General features: G+C 35.4%; 2 protein-coding genes across 3 annotated transcripts; one reads left to right on the forward strand and one right to left on the reverse strand.

Moving 5' to 3' along the window:
* Window positions 1–1,167: 1,167 nt before the first annotated feature.
* Window positions 1,168–11,874, reverse strand: LOC117906030. 2 transcript variants are annotated; one of them, XM_034818962.1, is made up of 18 exons: window positions 11,561–11,874; window positions 11,293–11,480; window positions 10,832–10,936; window positions 10,635–10,706; window positions 9,517–9,664; window positions 8,677–8,759; window positions 8,028–8,083; window positions 6,966–7,102; window positions 6,743–6,833; window positions 6,576–6,641; window positions 6,141–6,363; window positions 5,581–5,682; window positions 5,241–5,326; window positions 5,010–5,162; window positions 3,979–4,048; window positions 3,777–3,868; window positions 1,587–1,691; window positions 1,168–1,499 (listed from the first exon to the last, which is right to left on the reverse strand). In XM_034818962.1, the coding sequence occupies exons 1-18, from the start codon at window positions 11,731–11,733 to the stop codon at window positions 1,386–1,388; spliced, it is 2,064 nt and encodes a 687-aa protein (XP_034674853.1). In that variant the 5' UTR covers window positions 11,734–11,874; the 3' UTR covers window positions 1,168–1,385. The 2 variants fall into 2 exon arrangements, with proteins under 2 accessions (XP_034674853.1, XP_034674854.1); XM_034818963.1 differs by having other exon boundaries at window positions 5,040–5,162; window positions 11,561–11,871.
* A 6,537-nt stretch (window positions 11,875–18,411) lies between these two features.
* Window positions 18,412–19,537, forward strand: LOC117906053 (protein MIZU-KUSSEI 1). The gene has a single exon (XM_034818995.1). It carries the CDS (start codon window positions 18,615–18,617, stop codon window positions 19,299–19,301), a length of 687 nt encoding a protein of 228 aa, XP_034674886.1. The 5' UTR covers window positions 18,412–18,614; the 3' UTR covers window positions 19,302–19,537.
* Window positions 19,538–22,215: the final 2,678 nt, after the last annotated feature.

Consider the following 22,215-nt stretch of genomic DNA (forward strand, 5'->3'; position numbering starts at 1 on the left):
ACATTTTAATGAAATGATGCTCGTAAGTTTACAGAGTACTAAGAAAATTATATTAGTGCAAAAAAATTCGAGAAAAAAAATCCAGAGTCGAATGATAAACATTTGGAGGTAATGATGAGACAAATTATTAAGCCATTATGATAGTTTCTTTTAAAAATTCTAACAACCCATAGTTTAAACTTTATAATCATTGATTTCGTAGTCCTTTTACTCAATTGTCCGACGTTAATCGAAGTACTCATTTTGTTATTTAAAAATTATAATACCCATTTTTATATTTGACGTCAATCTTTAATATTTTGGTACATAAAATATTAGAATGGTCGGTCATTAAATAAAAAGTACTTTTTATTTTCAACAAATAAATGATAAAAATAATAAAAAGGAACTTTAAATATGTATCTTTAAGTGTTCAAAATGCAACTATTTTGAAATAATAAATTATCTTTCAAAAAAGTAATCTTATTTTTCATATTAAATATGTTCACTATAAAGCAATTATTAAAAAAAATATATACTTTTCTTATTTTATTTTTATTTGAATATATTGTTACAATACCCTTTTTGTATACTTATACCAATTTTTATTTTTCATACATCAATGTGCATACACATTGCCCAAATTCCCACCAAATACACATTGCGCATTTATACCCAAATATCCTTTAAATAACAATTACCCATTTCATTATCCGTGCCGTTTCATCTTGAACTCAAGGGTGATGATCCATGAATATGAAGTAGCAGTAGCGGCAGATGGAAAACGTAGCACCTCTCCTCCTTTCCATTGCCCCCTCTCATTCGCAACCAAATTGTCAGAAGGGTTCAAAAAGGCATCACACCATCTCAAAACCTCCTTATCACTAAAATTAATTAGTCTTGGCATCATCTCTTAATGGTCACACAAAATTTCCGAAGATTACCTAGTCATCTTGATTCAACAAAATGCCAAGATCAATTATCGATATCATAATGAACAAGATCAAGATGAATATGATTGGACTAAGTCCTACAGGTTTGGGATGAGATTTTGAACCTCAAACTTCAGCTCGACTTTAACGTGTGACTTCTCCTCTAATCATACATATATGCTTTGTGCTGCCTACACTTTTCTGTGAACTTATATGCAGAACCCAACACTTATGGACGACTCTCATACACCAAATCAACATGAAGATGAGTTTCTGTTGATGTTTATATAGCAGACAGCATGACCTGAAACACTCATTTCTAAGAATGTCCAGAATTTTTCGCAATATTAATACATGATCAACTGCCATCTGTACGTGTAAGTGATCCATTTAAAAATATATACACATACAACAAGGTCCCATGTGTTTAGTCTCCAAATTTGAAGCTTATTGGATGTACCTTATATCAAAGTCTCAGTCAAAGTTATCAATTTTGATTGGAGTAATCTGATCCGCCACTTCAAAGTGTCCCACTACACGAGCAAAGAACACCATTTGTTGCTCGAGTGTGAACTTGATGTTTTCAGCCTGTGTAAAAAGTTATCTGATTAGTACTAATGTTTCCCTCATAAATATAAATTTCGTGCTTAGATTAAACATAGAAATTGCAAATACCTTGCGAAAACCGTGTTGTTCTCCTTCATACTGCACAAGAGCAACAGGCAAACCTTTTTTCTTCAGTGCCAGGTAGATTTTACGAGCTTGCTCTGGGGGTACCACCTGTGGAAAAGACGAGAAATTTCAAATTTGGAACTAAATGTTGCTGAAAAATGGGAATGTAGTGGAACCTGCTGCTTTAGTCAATAGTCCATTGCAGATGATACATGGAAAACACAACACCAGCTTGGACTTTCAGGCTTTCAGCTTCTAATTCCTAGTTCCTTTAGGTTCTAGTTGGATTTAGAAAGTTTGCGAGAAAGCACAAAGGTAAACAGGGAGAAAAATAAAAAATAGGTTCCAACTCAATAAAATTTTCTTGCATGCTTCTCCAAATTTATTTATCTTCTTCTCTCTTCTACATAAAAGAATGAAGACCTTGAAGAGGTATAAAGTTTTAACCCTTTTGTAATGTTTGATTTTCCTTATTGGTTTTTGAAGTAAAATAAGCAAGATAATTTGGATTTTTTCCTCATTTTTTACCTTTCCCTAAAACTGTCCATTATTCAAATGGAGCCTTAAACATGGTGAACCTGTAGTTAATTCTCTCCAGTTGGTTAAGGCAAGTTCAAATTGTACAATGATACACCATTTTGCAGACTGGGGGAAATTCAATCTTGTTGAAGTTATCCTTCATTTTCTAGTCCAATTCTTGGAGAGCTAGTGATCAAAATGGGATTCTCACTAGCAATTGATAGTTTAATGGAACCATTACTTATTGAAGTACTTGCTTAAATAGATATTTTATTGACTATCTATAAACATATCATGCAAAAAAGAACTTGCATTAAACCCAACATTACTATCACCCACAAAGATAAAGGCAAAAAAATTGTCAACATCTGACACACAGCACTGCCTTACTGCCTCTTATCAAATTGAAGTTAATATTCATGAATGTCTATGATGATTGAGAGAAAGAGGGGAACCATATCATGTTATCATCTAGCCTTGTTATCTAAGATGAAATTTTCCCAATTTTAGGTTGAGTTTAGAAAAACCTAGAATTTATCCATCTAATTTAACTTCAAGTCAAATGAACACTGTCTATGTCCAATTCTAGTAAAGTAATAGCATGATGTTGCCAAAAACCAATATTCCTTGCCTAGAAAAACTACAGATCTGACTTCAAAAAGAAGGGAAAAAAGGACTATTCAAGAAACCACGACATATTGAAGAATGTAGTTCCCCTTAATGTTACGAGGCTGAGATACAAGTCATCTTTTCCAATAATTTGAATGCATATTAGCCATAAGGGCAATCAAAACTAGTTGTAACTTGTAACTTCACTTCAAATTGGCTAATAATAACTGGTCAATAAGACCAACATACCTAGTTTTTCTGTAACCCTTACAACAATGACTAGTAATCACATGATTCTATTATAAATCTGTAAAATCCAAGGCTGCAACTTACACAGGTTGGTTAGGTTGAAAGACAACCCAAGCCCAAATGAGTCAGGTTTGGCTGGGTTCTTGAGTTGCCCAGGTTGAATAAATAATCAACTTTTTTTTTTGTAAAATTGATATACTTTGCATTGGTTATAACATCAATTATATATTAAGAAAATATATCTACAAACTAAATTTGATACAATAATGGATTCATAGATGTAACATGAAATACATTACAACATAAAACTTGAAATAAGTGTGACATTAACATAATTATAGTTTATATGATAAAAGAGATTAATTTTAGCATCAATTAAAATTTCATATCATGTTTATACCTATCATTTTTTGTTTTATATTTAACTTTATCTACTCTCTTTAATTTCATGCATTAATTATAATATAGGTAAAATCTATCACCAATAAAAATGTCAAATATTATTAAAAACTTATCACAATTCAAAATTTTTTATTGTATCTAACAAACATTAACTTTTGACTTTCAAAATTATGATCATACTAACATAAAATACATAATAAATGATCAAATGTATAGATGGGTCAGGTTTTGGGTTAAGCTTGTGAATCCTCAATCCAAGCTTGGGTTGGGATTCCTCAACCCAAGCTCATGTTTCTTCAAGTTGGATTCAGGTTGGGTTGGACTCAACCTGCCCATGCTGAAACCATAATGATATCCATAGTCATCCTCAAGGACAAAAAAAAATCAAAAAGTAAGATGAAGTTTTGTACATACCTTGTCTTCCAATCCTTGGAATAAAATAATGGGGCAAGAAAATTTATCAACAAAATTGATCGGTGACCTCTCAAAGTAAGCACTTTCACTTCCTGAAACCAGTTGACAATTGCATGAATACTCAATATGGAAAGTATAATCGAATTTTAGACTATCACAGAATATGTAATTCAACATAAAAATTTCCTGAAAGGTTATTTACCAACAAGATTATCAATATAATGTGATTCAAATTTGGGCATTCCTGCTCTCAACATGGATAAGTCAGCTATCTGTTCATGGACCATTGAGATATAAAACATAGTCAGTTTCAGATTTCTAGAAAATAAATCAAAATATTTATTATTTTTATCACAATATGATTTTTCTTTAAAGAGTTTTTCAAACTTCAAAATATAGAATTATCATCATGGAATAGCAATGGAAAAGTTATGGTCATCATTCAACTAGCAATTAGCATCAAAGGACAAGAGTACATATTTTTTCTTGAGTTCATCACCCCTGCTACCATTAAAAAAGGTGCTCGATGTTTCAATTAGAAAAGCCTATAATTAACCCGCAACCAAGTCAGGCTATAATGTTGGCCTTAATATTATACTCAGATCCAAGAACCAATTATAATCAAAAGATGTGACTAAAAAAAATCACACACACACACATACACACATTTATATATAAAAGGATCTGGCTGGTCTGACTAGAACATGTATTAAATATGGTTTGCAAAGAAAACCCTGGCAGGGGAAACAGATTATAACCATTGACCAGCTGATGAGAAGGGGATGAAAAAAAATTCAAAATTGGTGAGGTGAAAGCACCAGGAAGTGCTGTTAATCTTCTGTGCACTGTCTGCTGGAATAGAGAGATCTACAATCTTCATTCTCTTTGAAGTTTGAATTATAGTTTGGATACAAGGAACCTTCTTGGAATGGGGAGATTTTAGTGTTCGGGATTTTATTGTATCCTTTTTACTTTGTTTCTGTCTTCTTTGCTGCAATTCATATATTTCGTGTGTATTGTGTATCCAATTTTGGGAGGGGCCTTTTGATATGATTCTATTTTCTATTAAATATAAATTTCATAAGAGACAATTGCTATGCAGAAAATTGATATGAAAAGGAAAAGGTGAAAGGGCACAGATGAAGCTAGTTTGGAAGTTCCATAGTCTTTTAAGTGGAGATGTCAAATCAGCTGTTTTGAAGGATGAAACAACCAAATACCTCTAGCAAATACCTCATATTGTGGGAGGATCAAACAACTTACGCCATACAAGGAAGCTCCAGCCTTGAAAATTTCTTTGAAAGCAAGAGCAGCTAATGTTGTGAATCCACCAGCTGAACCACCAGTTGCACATAGCCGTTTTCCATCTACCTTTCCACTATCCACCTAGACATCAAATGAATATTACCGTGATTTGAATGATCACTTAACATAGTCATCCATTAGAAACTTGGAAATAATTACCAAAAATTTAGCGCAACTGCAACAGTCGTTGACATCAACAATTCCCCAGCGTCCTAAAAGCCGTTCACGAAATTCTCTGCCATAACCTTCAAAATACTATACATGTCACCTTAGAAATGATATATAATAAGATATAAGGTCAAAACCAGCTGGTCCAATAGGTCAAGATAATAGCAGTGGTGGCCTAACATACACATGAAGCAAAACAAACAGAAAATTCAAGAAGGGCTACACAACTTAGATTTGGCATTAAGGGAGTTCACTGATAGGAGTTTACCAATTCATTGTGAAATGAAATTAAAAAAAATAATAATAAGTGTAATAGAAAGTAAGGACAAACCAGTGCTTCCACCATAATTCACATCCACAAATGCCCAACCTCGACTTGTCCAGTACTGGATACTCAAATTTAAGCTTTGGTGCGCTTCATCGGTCGGCCCTCCTGCAGTATATCACACATGTATACCATTACAAGTTCAATGCATAGAATAATTTACTGTTCATTTAAGAGAAGGTATAGAGAAAATCATCTATCATGATTAGTTCAGCTAACAGCCTTGTGGTCCAGTTGATGTAAGCAACAAAGCAATTCAAAAATCATTCAATTTTGCAAGATATCTGAAATTTTAGGATATTCTGAAATTCAATAATTGGAAGGAAACTGCCCTAAAGTATTAGGTTCCTTTTGGTTGCCAAAGAGTATTGAAATATTCTAATTTTAGCAGTTTCAATTTTAGCAAGGAATCTTTTGAGGATAGGTTCTATATATAGAAGGGAATTATTTGGGTACTGAGGTAGCTCTGAACTTTGAATTGTTAGAAAATTTCTTTATTTTCCTTGCAATTTACCTTAGAGTTAATCCTCAATTACAATGAGTCCAATCTTACAATGAGGACATACCATGGCTTTCCAATAACAGTGGAGGCTTTTCATCTTGACTAGCTTGATAAATGGGGTTGGATGGTGGATAAAAGTATGCATAAGCATTTTGGCCAGGAACTTCTGTCGGGAATTCAATTAACTCTGGCAAGCTGAAATACGACTTGTACTCTGAAATATCAGCTGAAGAAGACCAAATAATCTTAAAACCAACTGCTTCTGATTTATGATCATCTAAAGTCACCTGCAAACACACACACATACACACATTAAATAAAAATAAATAAATAAATAAAAAAGAAGAAGAAGAAGAAGAAGAAAAATGCTGAGGTGTGTTAAAAAAGGAAAATTAGGAGTGGTAACTCCTAAAATCAGCATTTTGTAAGAATTCAAAAATACTAGGAGGTGAAGAAGAAAAAGCAGAAGACAAAAGAGACGTGTTACAGGGCAAGGTACCTTAGCTAAAGATAATGGATGAACTGCTGATGCTCCTTCAATGTAAAAGCAGTCAATCCCTGATGACTGCAAAAGAGAATATGCACGTCTTACAAAACCATCACCAGGTGATACTTAAGAAATTTTCAATTGCAGTAATACAGTGGGAATAGGTTTTTTGGAAGTACAATATTATTTATATCTGTAAAAGGAATATCAAGGGCAGACAACGAGCTATTAACAACATCCAAAATTCCAAGATATGACCTCCCATTCTGCCTGCACGTAATCATCCACAACTTCCATTACATTAAAGAAATAGATGAATCAAAATTGAAAAAAATTAAGCAAACAATAAAAGGCTAATAAGCAAAAGAGAGAAGACAAATTCATCAGCTTTCTTAGAGAGACCTGTAGCTACAAACAATTAACTCTTTCTGCCCACCACTCTGAAGAAATTCATAAGAGCTAATGCCAAAAACCCATAGTGGTCTTGAAAATTCAGCATCCAAGGCATAGACTGCTACCACTTCATTGCTGGATTCAATCTGTTGGCAGAGTGAAATAACAATCAATTCTGATATTAAAAATGAAGTTCAACCAGCCCAAGCAACAATGGTCCGGCACATAAAATATAAAAATAATAAAAACAATAATAAAAAAAAACACAGGAAAAAGAAAATTGCTCTGTTAAATATATGCTTCTACAGTCATTGCAATGGATATGTCTTCCTCTATCTGGTGGTCAAACCATCCCTCTCATGTAAATGCAGGGCCCTTCCTATGTCAGAATAATCATATTCTTTTTTCACTTGTAGTACCCATTCAATTCATATATTTGATAAATCATCACTTTTTGTTCATGGGAGCACTTCTGCTACTTTTTTCAATTGGTATTAGTACAACAATGTCCATAAAAGACAATTGTATTTGAAGCAAGAAATTGTTTACAGATTTGAGGCAATGAAAGCCAAAGGACATGCTGGCTCTTCATAAATATTCTGTCATTATCTTATAGAATAAACAATTTAGGAATTTTCTTTGTTGAATCTGCTATTCCCCTGGGCATAGGGAGAAGGAAAATATTCTGAGATGATCAATGGTCCAGGTAGTTTATGGAGAATACATGAAAAGTCAACTCTGTTTGTTGCTATGCCCTCTCGTCAAAGCTCAGAACATGTCTTCTAGGTTTAGTTTAGGGAATGTTTGAAGGAATAGGCATAATCTATGATGTTATGGTTTAACATGCCTATACTGGGTGGGAAGACTTCCTGTGAACAACTTCTGGTAATACTGCTGGAAATCACAGCGATTCAGGGTGATAAAAACAAGGGAAGATCAGCTTGATGCAACTAAGGAGTCCTTCAAGTCACAACTCACAAACTTCAACAGTTTCTCATGGGGATGGCATGCAATCATTATTCAGACAATCTCATCTAAGTACAAATAATTGAAATGCCAGTCAGAATTTACCCATCTGTAGAGATTCCAAAACCCACTTTTTCTGTCAGTAATGAAAAATAGTTCCCCTGCATAGTTTCAAAACATAATGAATCAATACATGCAGTGACTTGAACCCTCAAAAAAGTTTGAAACTACTAACAAGGCAATAGAATTTTCAATATAGATTTAAAATAGCAACCTTTTAAACTGTGACAATTAGTCAAGAATTGTCAAAGAAATCAACTGGGGAAAATAATTAATTCCTAGAATCCAAGTAGAACTTAGCAAATTCCAAAGGACTAACTAGGAGCCAGGTATTCATCTTGAGACTTTCACCAATCCATGTAACATGGAATTTGGCACCTCTTATTGCAGGATTGATATCAAAGTAGTTGATTCCATTGTTCATTTCAGAACAAATATGGCAGTTGTTTGCACTGAGTCATAGATAGAAGTTTACCCCAAGCATATATTTTTTTGTTCTCTGAATGATTTCATATGCTACACAAGGAAGCTACAAATCATGGTATGAAATTCAAATCATCCTACAAAAACAATTGAACATTTTTAATACTGAAAACTGTATTTTTTTTACCTATCAAAAAAACACAGTAGTTTTGATACGAACATAGCCTGTTGCAGAATTTTTCAATAACCAGGCAAACAATTAAAAAGGTACCTCTGGAAGACCACTTAGGTTCAGTAGGAGATTCCAAAAGCGTAGGATCACAACCAGCAACACAAATGCGCTTGCAGATATCTCTGCAAGAGAGTACTAAGAATATTAATGCAACAACAGAAAGGTACTAACATGTAACTCTTAACATTAATCCTAGGAAATCATAAGAAATTAATCAAATAAATAGATAAGTAATTTAAAGGATGTTTCATCTTAGAAGTAAGCTCAAGGGTGTCTTTGAACCTCATTAAAACAAGTAGAACAAAAAGTAATAGAGAGAACAGGAGCATGAAGTGAAGAAATATAAATAGATATAGAAGCATAAATGTGTGGGTGTGTAACCCTAGATTTAACTTTAAGAATGAAAGGTGAAAATAAAGAAGGTTATAACTGTTTTATTGGTTTTTGGAAACTATTAAGCTAGCATGGCTAGAGCACCTTACACCCATGCCTCCAACTTAATGTATGGTTGCTGAAAGATGACCTCCTCCATCTTTGCAACAAGGAGGAGAAGCACTAAATATGGGAGGATCTGGTTCCTAACCTTTCAGCACCCAAATCATGTAGTTGGAAAGTGGACTTATTGTCTTCTTGGGCATTTCCTTGAAGAAGGTTATGAAACCGAGCATGCATCACAAAATCAACCAGGCTCAATTAAGGTCAGTCCCTATTTTGCCTTTCCCAGACAACTCTTAGTCTACATAAAATACCTTTAATTTATGATGTAATAAGCTGAATTATAAGAAAAGAAAATCGGATTTCTAATGCAAAGATAATCCTCAGAAAATGAAAAGACACTGGAGAGAGCTATGGCAGCATACAGAAGGGAATCCTACTCACCCATTCTCTGAAATATAGCCAACCCAAAGTTCTGCTTTATCCCAAGGCATGTTAGGGTGACTCCACTCAATCCATGCAATCCGTTCTCCTTTAGAGTCCACACGAGGGAAGGCATAGAAGTCACTGCCACCAACTAATACTTTGGGCTCTGAATGGCATGTAAAACAAATAAAAGGGGAAAAAAGAGGAAACAACATTTATCATCAGACTATGATAACTTAAAAGAGGAAAAAACAGCATTTCACATCAGAGTATAATTAGAATTACTACATAAAGCTCCAAAGAGGTATTGTAAAACACCTGCCCTACTTTTCTCAAAAGCTCTAAAGAACTCTAAAAATATTGTTTTTACTTTCGGGTATTCCTTCTATAAAAGAAGTGATAATAAACAATTACATAATGATATAATAGCATCCAAAATAATTCCAAGAAACTATTTATACATTACATCCAGGTTTCTTTTGCAAGATAAGAACTTGGGATAGGATGCAAAAATTCTATGCCTCCTTGGTTTGAAAATAGAATAGGGTAAATAGACTGGATCACTTATTGGAAGTGATTTTTATATCCCTCCAGGATTTTTCATGCCATGGCAGAGGAAGGATTTAACATACTCCACAAACTATTACATACTCTTGAACACATGCCGTTTTGTTCAACATCCATGCCCAACATCTTCTCACTTCCTTTACTCATAACCCATCTTCTAATTCATGATGCATTTATTCTTTCCAAATCATGCATGACTCTCACATCACATTGCATAAACAGTATGGTGTAACCATTGTAGCTCCAAGTCCTAAGTCTGAATCTTCTCCAACTCTTTTAATTTAAAGAACAACCATTCATTCTAGGTTCTGATGGAACTGCTCAATTAATGAATGTCATATAGTTGCCATTCCCCCAAGATAGTAGTCACAAATTTCTATCCTAGGACAAACCAATCAGCAGAAAGGAATTTTTCAATTTAACACATATGCCAGTAACAGGCCAAACATTATCATCTCCATGGAAATAATATCCGATGGCATGTCTATCATATGTAGCAGCCTTTTTTCATCATTTATCTAAAAGAAGAGGGCTGAGGGTGTAATACATTGTATTTGACAAATTTTTACCTTGGATATTATTGTCGCTAACGTCTATTGCCACAATTGTTGTGCTTGGATTTAAACTGCTTTCACGAGAATCTATAAAATTGAAACATACAGAGAAGTCAATACGTAAGTATCATATAGAAAGGAAACAGATAGTGCATACTTCAAAAAATGGACCACTTAAGTCCTGGGAATAAAAGGTATTCTCGATAAGCTACCTTCCCTCACAGTGACATAACGGTCAAACCGTGAATCAAATATTCCATCAGCATAACGAACTGCCTGCTCCCCATAATCTGGAGTGATTGGTACAGGAGAAGGATCTGCTAGCCATCACAGTATCTCACATCAGAAAATTCCAACTGAAAATTTTAATAAAAACTCATGTCTCAAAATTAAATCTATCCTGGCAAAAATGTTCAAAATCTCCTATCAACTGGCTAACTACTTTTTACTTCAGCTACAAAGCCAAACATTTGAGAAAAATGCCCTTTCATGACAGGTCGCTGTAGCAAAATTTTAGGGTTTCTTTCCTTTTCCTAAATTTCAAGGCAATCAAAGGATGCACGTAGAATGTTTTAAAAAAGAAAAAGAAAGAAAAAAAAAGAAAAAAAAAGGATAAGAAACTCTAATTGAGAGAAACACATATGGACAACAAAAAGCGACAACAAGTATTAACCTCCAGATGAAATCGATTGCTTGTATAGCCTTTGATCCGTGTAATTGGAGAAAAGTAGGGTATGGCCCGAAATTTTGAAATCACCGCCTCCATACTCTTGAGCAACTGTCCGCACTGAAAACTCTTTGGGGGTAATATCTATAGGTTCACCCCCTGCTGTCTCCGATTCTTTCACAAGAACCCCTCGCCTGAACACGGAGGAAAAACGCTATTAGAATTAACAAACTGTACTGTCAATGAGCAAGGAAGAACAACACATATATTATACCCTGATTCAGTAGGGCGAGTCTCGAGCCAGATGAGTCGGCCGTCACCATCCACGGCGGTGCCGCCTAAACGCTTATCGGCCCCGGAGACAATGTCGGCGGTGATGGGGGACTTCCAAGAACCGTAGGGAGAAGTAACCTTATCCTGAGATGCGGCAGGTGCAGCCATGCTCATTCAGCAATGATTCTACGTCCTCCAATTTTTTATGGAGGTAGTGAGCCTAGGGATACTGCTGACCTTCAACTTCATAGTCTTCCAGACTCCAATGGACGTGTGAGAGACACGCCAAGGACCTTGCCGCCAATGCCGTCAATCAAAAATAGATTAGGATAAATTAGCGTGTATCTAAAGCATAAATTAGTTTTGTTCGTATTCATTTCTCAGGGTTAACGATTGGCCGTAAGCAATCTGGATCCTCAAATTGCAGGACCCACTTTGCCCTGATGGATGTTGCGGTGTTGAGCGTAGAGGAAAAAATCAGTTAAATAACTGATAACGATAAAAATAAAATAAAATAAAATAAAAAAAAAAAAAAAAGCGCCACATTCAGGGCACGTGCCTCGGTATTTGTTCCGCGCATTCCTAGGTAATGGTTTAGTGTCAATTTAGTGAATAATGACATTTTTTGCATCAATTTCATGGTGTCTAATCTCTACATTTCCAAACGGAACGTGACAAGTGGAGTTGTTATGAACTTATGATGATGGTAAAATAAGATTATAATATAATAAATATATTCAATTATCGCTTTTTGTAACACCAATGCACGTTACATTAGTAGGGTTCCTAGGGGGTAGGGTTGGGGGGATGGATATGATAATGATATAATATCTCAAAGATTGCGATTTGGGCTATACCTAAGAAAAATCAATTGGAAAATCAAATTATAATTTCAGTCTCCATTACTAAAACATTATGTAATTAATTTGAAAGTTAACCCATAACATATACTACACATATGTGGCAATGGCTAAACTCTAACTAACAAAGCAACATCTTAATTAGCTAACGAGATAACCAAGTAATTTACCTCGAGTTTGTCATGAAACTTTAAAAATCTTGAGTTAGGTCTTTATAAACACATCCATTTATTGTTTGGTTAAGGGAAATACCATGGTATTAATCAATCTTTTTTGGCATAACCTTTTATTTTTATTTTTTTTTGAAAAAATATGAGATATGCTTTATATATTTTGTTCTTACATGTTATGTTAGGTTTGCAACAAGTTGAACCACTCTTATATTATCATACTATATTGTCAGTTGCCTTGAAATTCAAATATTAGATTTTGATAACAAAAATTACAATCACGTCATCTTTATTACATGGTTAATAAGACTTTAGTATTTAATCTTAACATTAGCTCTGGAGATTGTGTTTTGCTTCTTAAAGTACCAATAAATTCAATTTGAACCAAAATTAACACGACACCGTGATGTAGATCAACAATTATTTGAATAGAATACATAATTAGTATCACAAAATGTCAATAAATTTAGGATAGGGGATTTTCTCATATGTAATCCATATTCTATAGAAGTATATTATCCAACCTTGTTAAGCGAAAACCAAATAAAACCAAAGCAATATTTGAATAACTCTTTCTCGTTTTTAACTAATTTCGAAGTTGACAAAAAAAAACACAACAAACAAAGGCGTCTTGCCGATTTTATATGTTTTAAAATTTTCATTTTATTTGAAAGATGAATGAAATTTAAAAAGCGATATAAAAAATTATCAAGTTTAAAACCAAATTTAATCTCAAATTGTTTTTTTTTTCTTCTTCAATTTTTTTTTTTTTTTTTTGTTTCATGTGCCTTCTATGGTTATTTTGTTTTCTCCTTGTCGTATGTCAAAATTTGCAAAACCTTATACTCATTCTAGAACTGTCCAAAAGCAGAGTGCCACTCCTTTATCCCAACAAGCTCACGCCTCGATGATTTAAGGTGTGCAGACATTGCATGAGAAAATTCATGACATTTTAGACTACTTTTCTCAAGTCTTGTTGGCATGATGGAGTCATGATCGGAATCCTGTGATTTCTTGCTTAACTGATTATCAACGACTATTGCTAATAATATTTTATTTGTAAAACAAAAGGTAGAAGGTGGATTGGGTTGAGTGAACAAATGAACATTGATGAAATATTAGATAATAGAGACAGGAGAGATTTTTATTTGAGTGGGTGAACTGGTTGAAAAAAGTGTGGAGCTGGGTCAGGATTCTTTAAAGTATAGTATTTTTTTTTTTAAAAAATAGAAATAAAATTATTTGATAACATATAGCTATTCAAATTTTATTTTTAAATTTTGGTTTTAAGAGTCAATAAATAGTTATTTTAAAAAAAGATATGAATGTCTTCACAACTGGAATTGCCACGGCACCTCTAGGGAGACCACCTTATTGTAGGCATTAAATATAATCAACCAACATCATCATTACCTCACCTTAGTGCAGATCGACCATTGCTAAGAAAGCTCAACCTAAAGGATGGTCAAAACATGTCAACATAATGACCACATCCTATATTTAACCATAAAAAGGTCGAACCGTGAAAACTTTACCATAATCATCATAAATATTAAAAACGCTAAGTAACTACCAACGCTTTCATCATCATCTTTCCATAACTCATTATGCGAAGAACAATTATAAAAGGGGAATGCCACTAAAAGGCTAAGATACCAAAATGATAATAAAAATAATGTTTTTTATCCGTTAATCTTCTTTTCACCATCGACTAATTTGATCATAAGAAAGGAATTGATTTAAGTGACCTCATGTTCTTTAAGTTTCGAAGGTGAAAATTGGTTTAGTATCAAAGGAGGATGAAAAAAATGAAAAAAGGAATAACTATTGAAATTTGAATTTTTTTTATTTATAAAAAAACCATAAATTAAAAACTAGTTTTCTAATTAGTATAAATCTCAAATTATTTTTAAAACTACTAGTTTTATAATATTTTATTAAATAAAATATCCAAATATCCAAAATATTATAATGGGATGAAGTTTGAGATTTTTTTTTATTAAAATATTATTTAAGAAAAAAACGCACAACCAAAAATATTCGTAGAAGTACAACAAATTTTTGCCACATGTGGACACCGCATACGAACCACTAAATTTTGAAAAACTCTTTTTTTTTTTCCTTGAAAACTCCTTTCATATTGCATCCACCTGTTCTCCACAGAAAACCCTCTTCAATCCTCCTTTTCAATTCCAGAATGGCCAAGGCTCTGATATTAACTTCCCATTTGTGTTCCACTGGTTCAATTGTACTTGTAACTGAATTACCTTGTTGGGATCTCAGTTTTCCTCTTTGGCATAGGGTTTTACACCATTCTTTGTTTTTCCTTTCCAACTTGGAGACACAGTAACCAACCCCAAGGTTGATGTGGATTTTTCATTTTTCTATTCAAGTGATGCATATAACTGGGAATGGGCATCATTAAGATTGGGATGCCATAATGGAAATGGAAATTGAGGGGAGGGGGGCTGTTGGGGCTTGGGGTTGGGAAGGGTGCAATCTAAAAATTTTCAGCCAATGACCATGTATCCAAAGAACTAAGCAAGGTTCAAATGATCATTTAATCCACTCAAAAGACGAGTTTTGATTTTATATTAAACTTATCTTTTCAAAAGACAAGTATTGATTTTATACTAAAGTCATTTGTTTAAAAGATGAATTTTATTTTTATATTTAACTATTTATTCAAAGGATGAGGCTTACGTCGAATCTCACTCACATCAAACTATTATAGTTTAAGAAAAAAATAAAAAAAATATAGTACTTTTGCATAAACCCTAATGAAGTTGGGGTAACTTTCATTCATCACATCAATAGATCGAAAGAAGTGCAAAAATAAGAGACGTTCTTTCTTTCTAATTGGATATGACAAGGTACATGCATGGGTTTTTCTCTAGATAAATGCACATTATCAATGAAGTGAGAGAAAATATTCACTTTAATGGCATTTTGTGAATAACATAGAAGTCGACCCCTTAAACTATCTTACTTTCATCTGTTTCAAAGTCAGCCAAGAGGATACAAACAAACTTTGGAAGGCCGAGAAAGTTGAAAAGAATTCAAAATTATCTAGAAACTTGTTTTATAGCATATAAACACAGAAGTCCTTATTATCCTTGTTGTGTCCCCTATGGAAGAGCCTACATATGAACTCCAAACTGGCCCAACTTGGTCTTAACCTGACAACCTAATAATTGGTCAATTTTATTATTAACTCAAAATCTATTTGATATTGTTTTAGAAAAACACTCTTAACTTGAAAAATAAAAAAATACTTTGAAAATATAGTTGTTATGTGAAGCACTCGGATGAACCATCTTGCTGATGAGTCAAGACTCTGATGAAAGGAGACACCATTCATCTCCCTGATGGTCTTTTTCTTCTTGACTCCATTTTTCACTATTGGCATTTTCGGTGTCCTTTGTTACAAGGGATTGGAGTGGCTCCGATGGTTGCCTTCGGCACCAACCAAAAAAGTACAAAGCAAATTGTGAATTTTCACATCAACAAAGCTTTCTCTTCCAACCAATAATTTGGATCTTATCATGATAAAACCGATGGAAGTTATTAATCTTTTATGAACTTTGAAAGATGCTATAATAATTAAAATAACTACTTATTCAATGAAGACAATTATCCGTCAATCAGGATGGTTCCAAACATTGAACCAAACCATGTTGATTTGCTTCCAATAATAGCAACTAGCTCTTTTCTCTGCTGGACTTGCCATCGTTCCACTTCTAAATTAAAAAAAAAAAAATGAAGACCCATTGCAATTGGCTTACCTCCCTTGATTTTTTAGATTAAAAAATAATATTATATTTTTCATAATAAATTTTTTAAAAATTATTTTTGTCAAAAGTTTGTCAAAAAAAAAAAAAAATATTTTCTGTTGCTGGTTTCAACTTTCAAGAAGCCTTCCAAACAGGGCCGTCTCATATACTATTTCATTTTAGACCCTTTATCATTGGCCGCATGCACCTTGTGATTCGATTTTGTAAGTTTGGGATTAGAGTTTCCTAAATCTTTGCTAAGCAGAGCGTTAACCATGGCCAAGTTTTTCTCCATAATTCATTGTGCTGTGACAAGATAGAATGTTTTCTTCTCACGCCTGTGGGTCTCACCCCGCTGCACTCATCAAGAAGGGTCATTCTTATTTCTAAAAAATTGTGCTTTCACTTCAAAACAAACCAATGGCAGTTGAGCAGCTATACACCTGCCAGAATCCGACACATGGGAGCGGCGGCCCCATCACGGCCTCAATTATTGGAAGGCATCATCATCATTCATCAACAAAGCTTCGATTGAAGAATCACCTCTTCTTACTTACTCCACTTTTATTCTTAGTTTGATGCATGCTCCTTATGAGTTGCTTTAACATATGAATAAAGTAGATAGAGAAAGAATGGTTGGTGGGTGAGTGATGGATCATCCCAAAGTTGAAAAGGCAAAAAAAAAAAAAAGAAAGACTTTCTAGAGGGATCAGAAATTGAAATATCCCTGTGTAGTGATGTTTTACTGGTGATTTGTTCTCAATCGAAGCACTGTTTGGGTGGGATCATGTGAGCTTTGGTGGGATTTATGTTGCATCAGTTCAAACCAAACTCTTCTGGTAAACCCTTATGTGAAACCTAACTTGTGGGCATCTCTCACACGCCAAGTTAACGTTGAAGATAACTTTTTGTCAAATCACTGCATGTGCTCAGTGATTGAGCATGTTTATTGAGGGGACCTCTGCCTAAAAGCAGAATAGACAGCATCATCCCAAACAGTACTTCGTTGTAAAAACGTCCGGAGCTTTTAGGCGTGCTTATGACCCTGATCAATTGACTGCCTTAATTTTAATTATTAGATAATGAATAGGTTCCCATGAGCTTCTATGACCTTGTACTACAAAAATCTAACAACTTTTAGACTGGAGGAAAGTAAGTAAATACCTAGTACCGCAATCCTAAAAACGGGCTTGTGTTCATTTTACAGCCACTGCACACCCAAAACGACAAAACCCTTTTTCATATTCGTAAATTGCCGTTGTTTGGTGGTGATACTGATGCATGCCAGTGTGCCACAACCACATGGGGCCCTTCTTGAACTCTTAATTTATTAGGCATGTTGGTGTATGGTTCTTATCTTGGACTTGGACTAGCATTTATTTGGAGTTTCTTGTTGAAGAGGCATGAGGGTAGATATGTATATCTAGTTGTCTCACAGAGCAACACTCTCAGACATTAGTTTCAACTAATGGCTGAGAATGTGTATATTGGGGATGGTCGCTTATACGCCAGATGTTATATGTGACACTATAAAACCGGATCCGACACACACATTATCCACCAGATATGATCATCGACTCAATTTTTCTTTTTGTTGCCAAACATGCCTTTATTGAATGAGACTGGTCTGACAACGGACAGAGAAATAGAGGTGGGAAGAGGGAGGGGGAGAGAGAGAGAAAGAGCCATCACCAGTTAATGGCAAAAGCAAGCTTCCATGGATAAACAGGGGAGAGGATTGGGGAAAGATGAGATGCACCTCAATAATTAGAGAGTGTTTGGGGGGATGGGATTGGAAAAGCATAAAGCAAGTGATGTTGATACCCCATGTAATGATCAGAGAGGCACATGCCAAACCCGGCATTAGCAGACTCCTTTTTCATCTTTTTTATTTCTGTTAATTTATTAATTTTTCTCATTCACCTCCTCCCCCACAACTTGTGGTCCGACCTCCCTTATCTTATCCCTTTCAACACCCTCACTTTCCATCACTAAACTTGGTCACATCAAGCTTTAGCCCCATTTTTTCTACCTCCTAACCAACTTGGGGGGTCTTTGCCCTTCCCCACTTCAAAGATTCCAAGGACAACCCAACCAACCACCTTCCCCAACTCCTCCTTTTTCCCTTTCCCACACCCCACTCCCTCTATATTAATCTTGTGTTCTTCACACCAATCCACAACATTTTCCTCTCACTTCTCGAATTGCAAGTTGGAACCTAGCTTATACACTGTATTAAATATCAGTTCTCGATGCCATCAGTGCACTCTAGTCCATGCTACCAAATGGAAAATCCGGCGCTGCTTTCCCTGCTCCGGCCGACTTCTAATGAGAAGCGCTCCAAATCCTCCGGCGGATTCTTTCGAATGTTCAAGCTCTTCCCTCTCCTGACCTCAGGATGCAAGATGGTGGCGCTTCTGGGTCGACCCAGAAGACCCCAGATAGGGGACAGTGCCACCACAGGGACAATTTTTGGGTACCGTAAGGGGCGAGTGAGCCTAGCAATTCAAGATGATCCTCATTGCGTGCCCATGTTCATCATAGAGCTCCCAATGCTTACCAGCCTACTGCATAAAGAGATGGCCTCGGATATAATCAGAATTGCACTCGAGAGCGAGACAAAGACTCACAAGAAGAAGCTAATGGAGGAGTTCGTCTGGGCTGTGTACTGCAATGGCAGAAAGATTGGATACTCGATTAGGAGGAAGCAAATGTCAGACGAGGAGCTTCATGTCATGCAGCTTCTGAGAGGAGTTTCAATGGGGGCAGGCGTGCTTCCTTGCCAGTCCGACAAGGACACCGCAGACGGGGAATTGACATACATGAGGGCCAGATTCGAGCGAGTGGTTGGGTCCAAAGATTCCGAGGCTTTGCACATGATCAACCCAGATGGTGCTGGAGGTCCTGAGTTGAGCATTTTCTTTGTAAGAGTTCATTAAGAGTTATCAATCAATTATGTGCCACTCCTAGGTATATTTTACATTTGTAAACTAAACCTCTACCATAATTAATCACCCTTTCACTCTCTCAATCTCTCCTCTTCCTTTTGGATGATTCCAATTCTGGGTTTTTCCCCCATTTGCCACTTACTCCCAAACATAAATTCACTGCCGTTTTGCAGAGCCCAAGATGATACAAAGACATCCCAAAAGTGAAAGCTTTTTCTGTTTTGACACTTTTGAGCACATGATGCCTAATTTAATAATTTCTAGGCTTCCTTTCCCGATGCAAAATTGTTGCCAGATATTTTCTTTCCCATCCTTCCTTCTGATTGTGTGCCATATCACCATCGGAGTATGGGGTTTGAAATCCAAGGACACCAGAGCTTTCGTCAACATCTTATTTCCTGAACATATACATATATTTTCCCTTTCTTAAAAGCTTTGTAATTTCACCATTCTCTTACACCGAATGTGCATGAAACGTCCTGGTCTAAATTTATGGCATGCCACTCAATCACACTGCATTGGATCGGCCCACCAGTCACAGTCCCAACTAATAAAGAAAGAAAAAAGAAATCATAGACAGTATTGTTCAGTCAAGATTGGGTTGCTATATATTGGCGGACATGAAAATATAAGGTGTTGTCTTCCATCTCATCCGTAAAGTTGCCAGTGCTGTTATGGATAACCCACCCATTCCCATTAAATCCCAACCATTTCTTTCTCCAACCGTGTTTGGGATGCAAGAAAATGAAATTTTCTCAGTCTTTGTTTCCACGTTTTTTTCATTGGTAACGGAGGTGTAGGAGCTGGAAAATTCTCATCGTAATGATGAAGTAGAAGTGGAATGTGAGGAAAATATTTTCATTGGATCAAATGATCCAGTTTGATGTCGGCTGCTTTCTTTTTCATTCCACTATATCACTATGTTGGTTGTTACTTAAAAAATGAGATTTGTCCCTGAATATCCTACGCGTCAAACACGTGTCATCCTCGCCCCAAAAATATCTTACATGATTAGGACTAAGTGGCTTGGTTAATTTGTTCATTAGTCTTATCTAATTCTACCATCCTCAAAAGTAGTCCATCAAGTTGGTGATCTTTCTAATTTAAGCGCATTCCCTTAATTCAGTAGTTCATAGTCAGATGGTGTTCATTTAGCAACAGGAGCCACCCGTGTGGAAAGCTTACTTGCGACCACCATATGAGGGTTATGAAGGGATACCTACTTATAGGGAAGTGATGACCTGAAAGACAATTTTCAATCTCTATGATTAAAAAATAAAGTCAATTATGATTTACTTTATTTAAAAATATTTTTTTTTAAAAATCAAATATAATTTAAATTACTGTTTTGAAAATTTAAAGTTTGATTGGGTTTAAAAATGAGTTTAAGGTGACATATAAAATTGACTTTAAATATATTTTCTATATCCTTCCTATTTTTCTTTTTAATTTTTTTCTTCACATTTTATGTAATTTTAGTTCCTATCTTTTTCCAATGAACTAGAGGGGGAATTTTCATGTTAGCATGGATTGCTAAAATTAGTATTTTTTTTTTTTTTTTTTTGAAAATGATTAATTATCCATTTTTAAAAAATAAAATGTGCTATCAAATTGTAGTTTGCTTTTGTTAGAAGAATGCACATATTAAATACAAATATATAGAAATTCTAATTCCCATGAGAGAGAAAACTTTTGGACTTAGTGGTTTTCCCATGAGAATGCTTAATCTATTTTGTCTAGCCTTTATGTTATTTTTTTCAATAGTTTTTATTTCAAGAAATAGAAAGTACAATTTTTTTTTCTTCTTTCCCATTTCATTGTGTTTCTGAATTGGGTTGTTGACAGGCCCGCCTTCTGTTTGAAACGTAGAAATGGGCCAGAAGGCCCATACCCACAAACTGCTGGAAATGATACTGGTAAATCCAGAAAAATCAGGTCATTGAAAACGCCGCCAAGCCCAATGTCCAATCATCACATCTTTGGTTGACTGGGCAATTGGCAGTCACTACTGGACCACACCAGCCCAGATCAGTTGGGTCAAAGCCACTGCTTTCCCAAATTAGACACCACCCCGTTATCCATTTGGATCCAGATAAAACCAAAAACATTTTTTAAGCTTTGTAAAACGAAGTGCAACCTCCAAACAAAAAAAGTCACTGGTTCCTATCTATATCATTTAATAAGACACGAAAAAAATTAAAAGAAAAAGGTGAGAGATATCCGATTAGAGAAACGAGAAAACAAGAGGTGGGCAATGAGCGGCGATAACAAACAAGAAAAATGGGCGATTGGTTGACTAGAGAGTGGAGAGAGTGGAGAGAGAGAGAGGTAACATAGGGAGGATGACAACAGACTGTGCAGGTCCGAAACAGGCCCAAACCCACCGGCAAATGGGTTGGAAGGGGACACTATGGGCCCCCACTGATTGCTGCGTTTCACTCCAAAATATCTCCTGCCATCCCAACTATTGGGTCCCACGTACGGACATTGTTATTATTATTATTACAATGCCACTCACACACTCTGAAGTCTGAACAAAATAAAATAAAACCCTATTCTCAGCTGTTTGAAAACTCTGCCATGAGTCGGTGAGTTAGGATTGGCACCAGCTGTATCATCAACTGCCCAACTGCTTCCTCCTCAAGTTACATCGCTAGTCCGCCATAAAACTCCAAAACCCATAAATATTGCCACGTGGGCGGCTAGGATATCATCATGACACCACTCCCCCACAGTCTACCATCCCCACCCGCATCCGCAGCGCGTGGCGTTCCAGCCTCCATACCCTAATCCACGTGTCTGTTCCGGAGAAGCAGTAGGGAGGTGTTTGGTTGAGAGCGGGGGTGAAGGGTGACGGGTGACTGGCGACCGGAGAGTCCAAAAGTCAAAGCAATTCAAACTCGAA

The sequence above is a fragment of the Vitis riparia genome, chromosome 18, assembly GCF_004353265.1.
Source record: "Vitis riparia cultivar Riparia Gloire de Montpellier isolate 1030 chromosome 18, EGFV_Vit.rip_1.0, whole genome shotgun sequence".
NCBI lineage: Eukaryota > Viridiplantae > Streptophyta > Magnoliopsida > Vitales > Vitaceae > Vitis > Vitis riparia.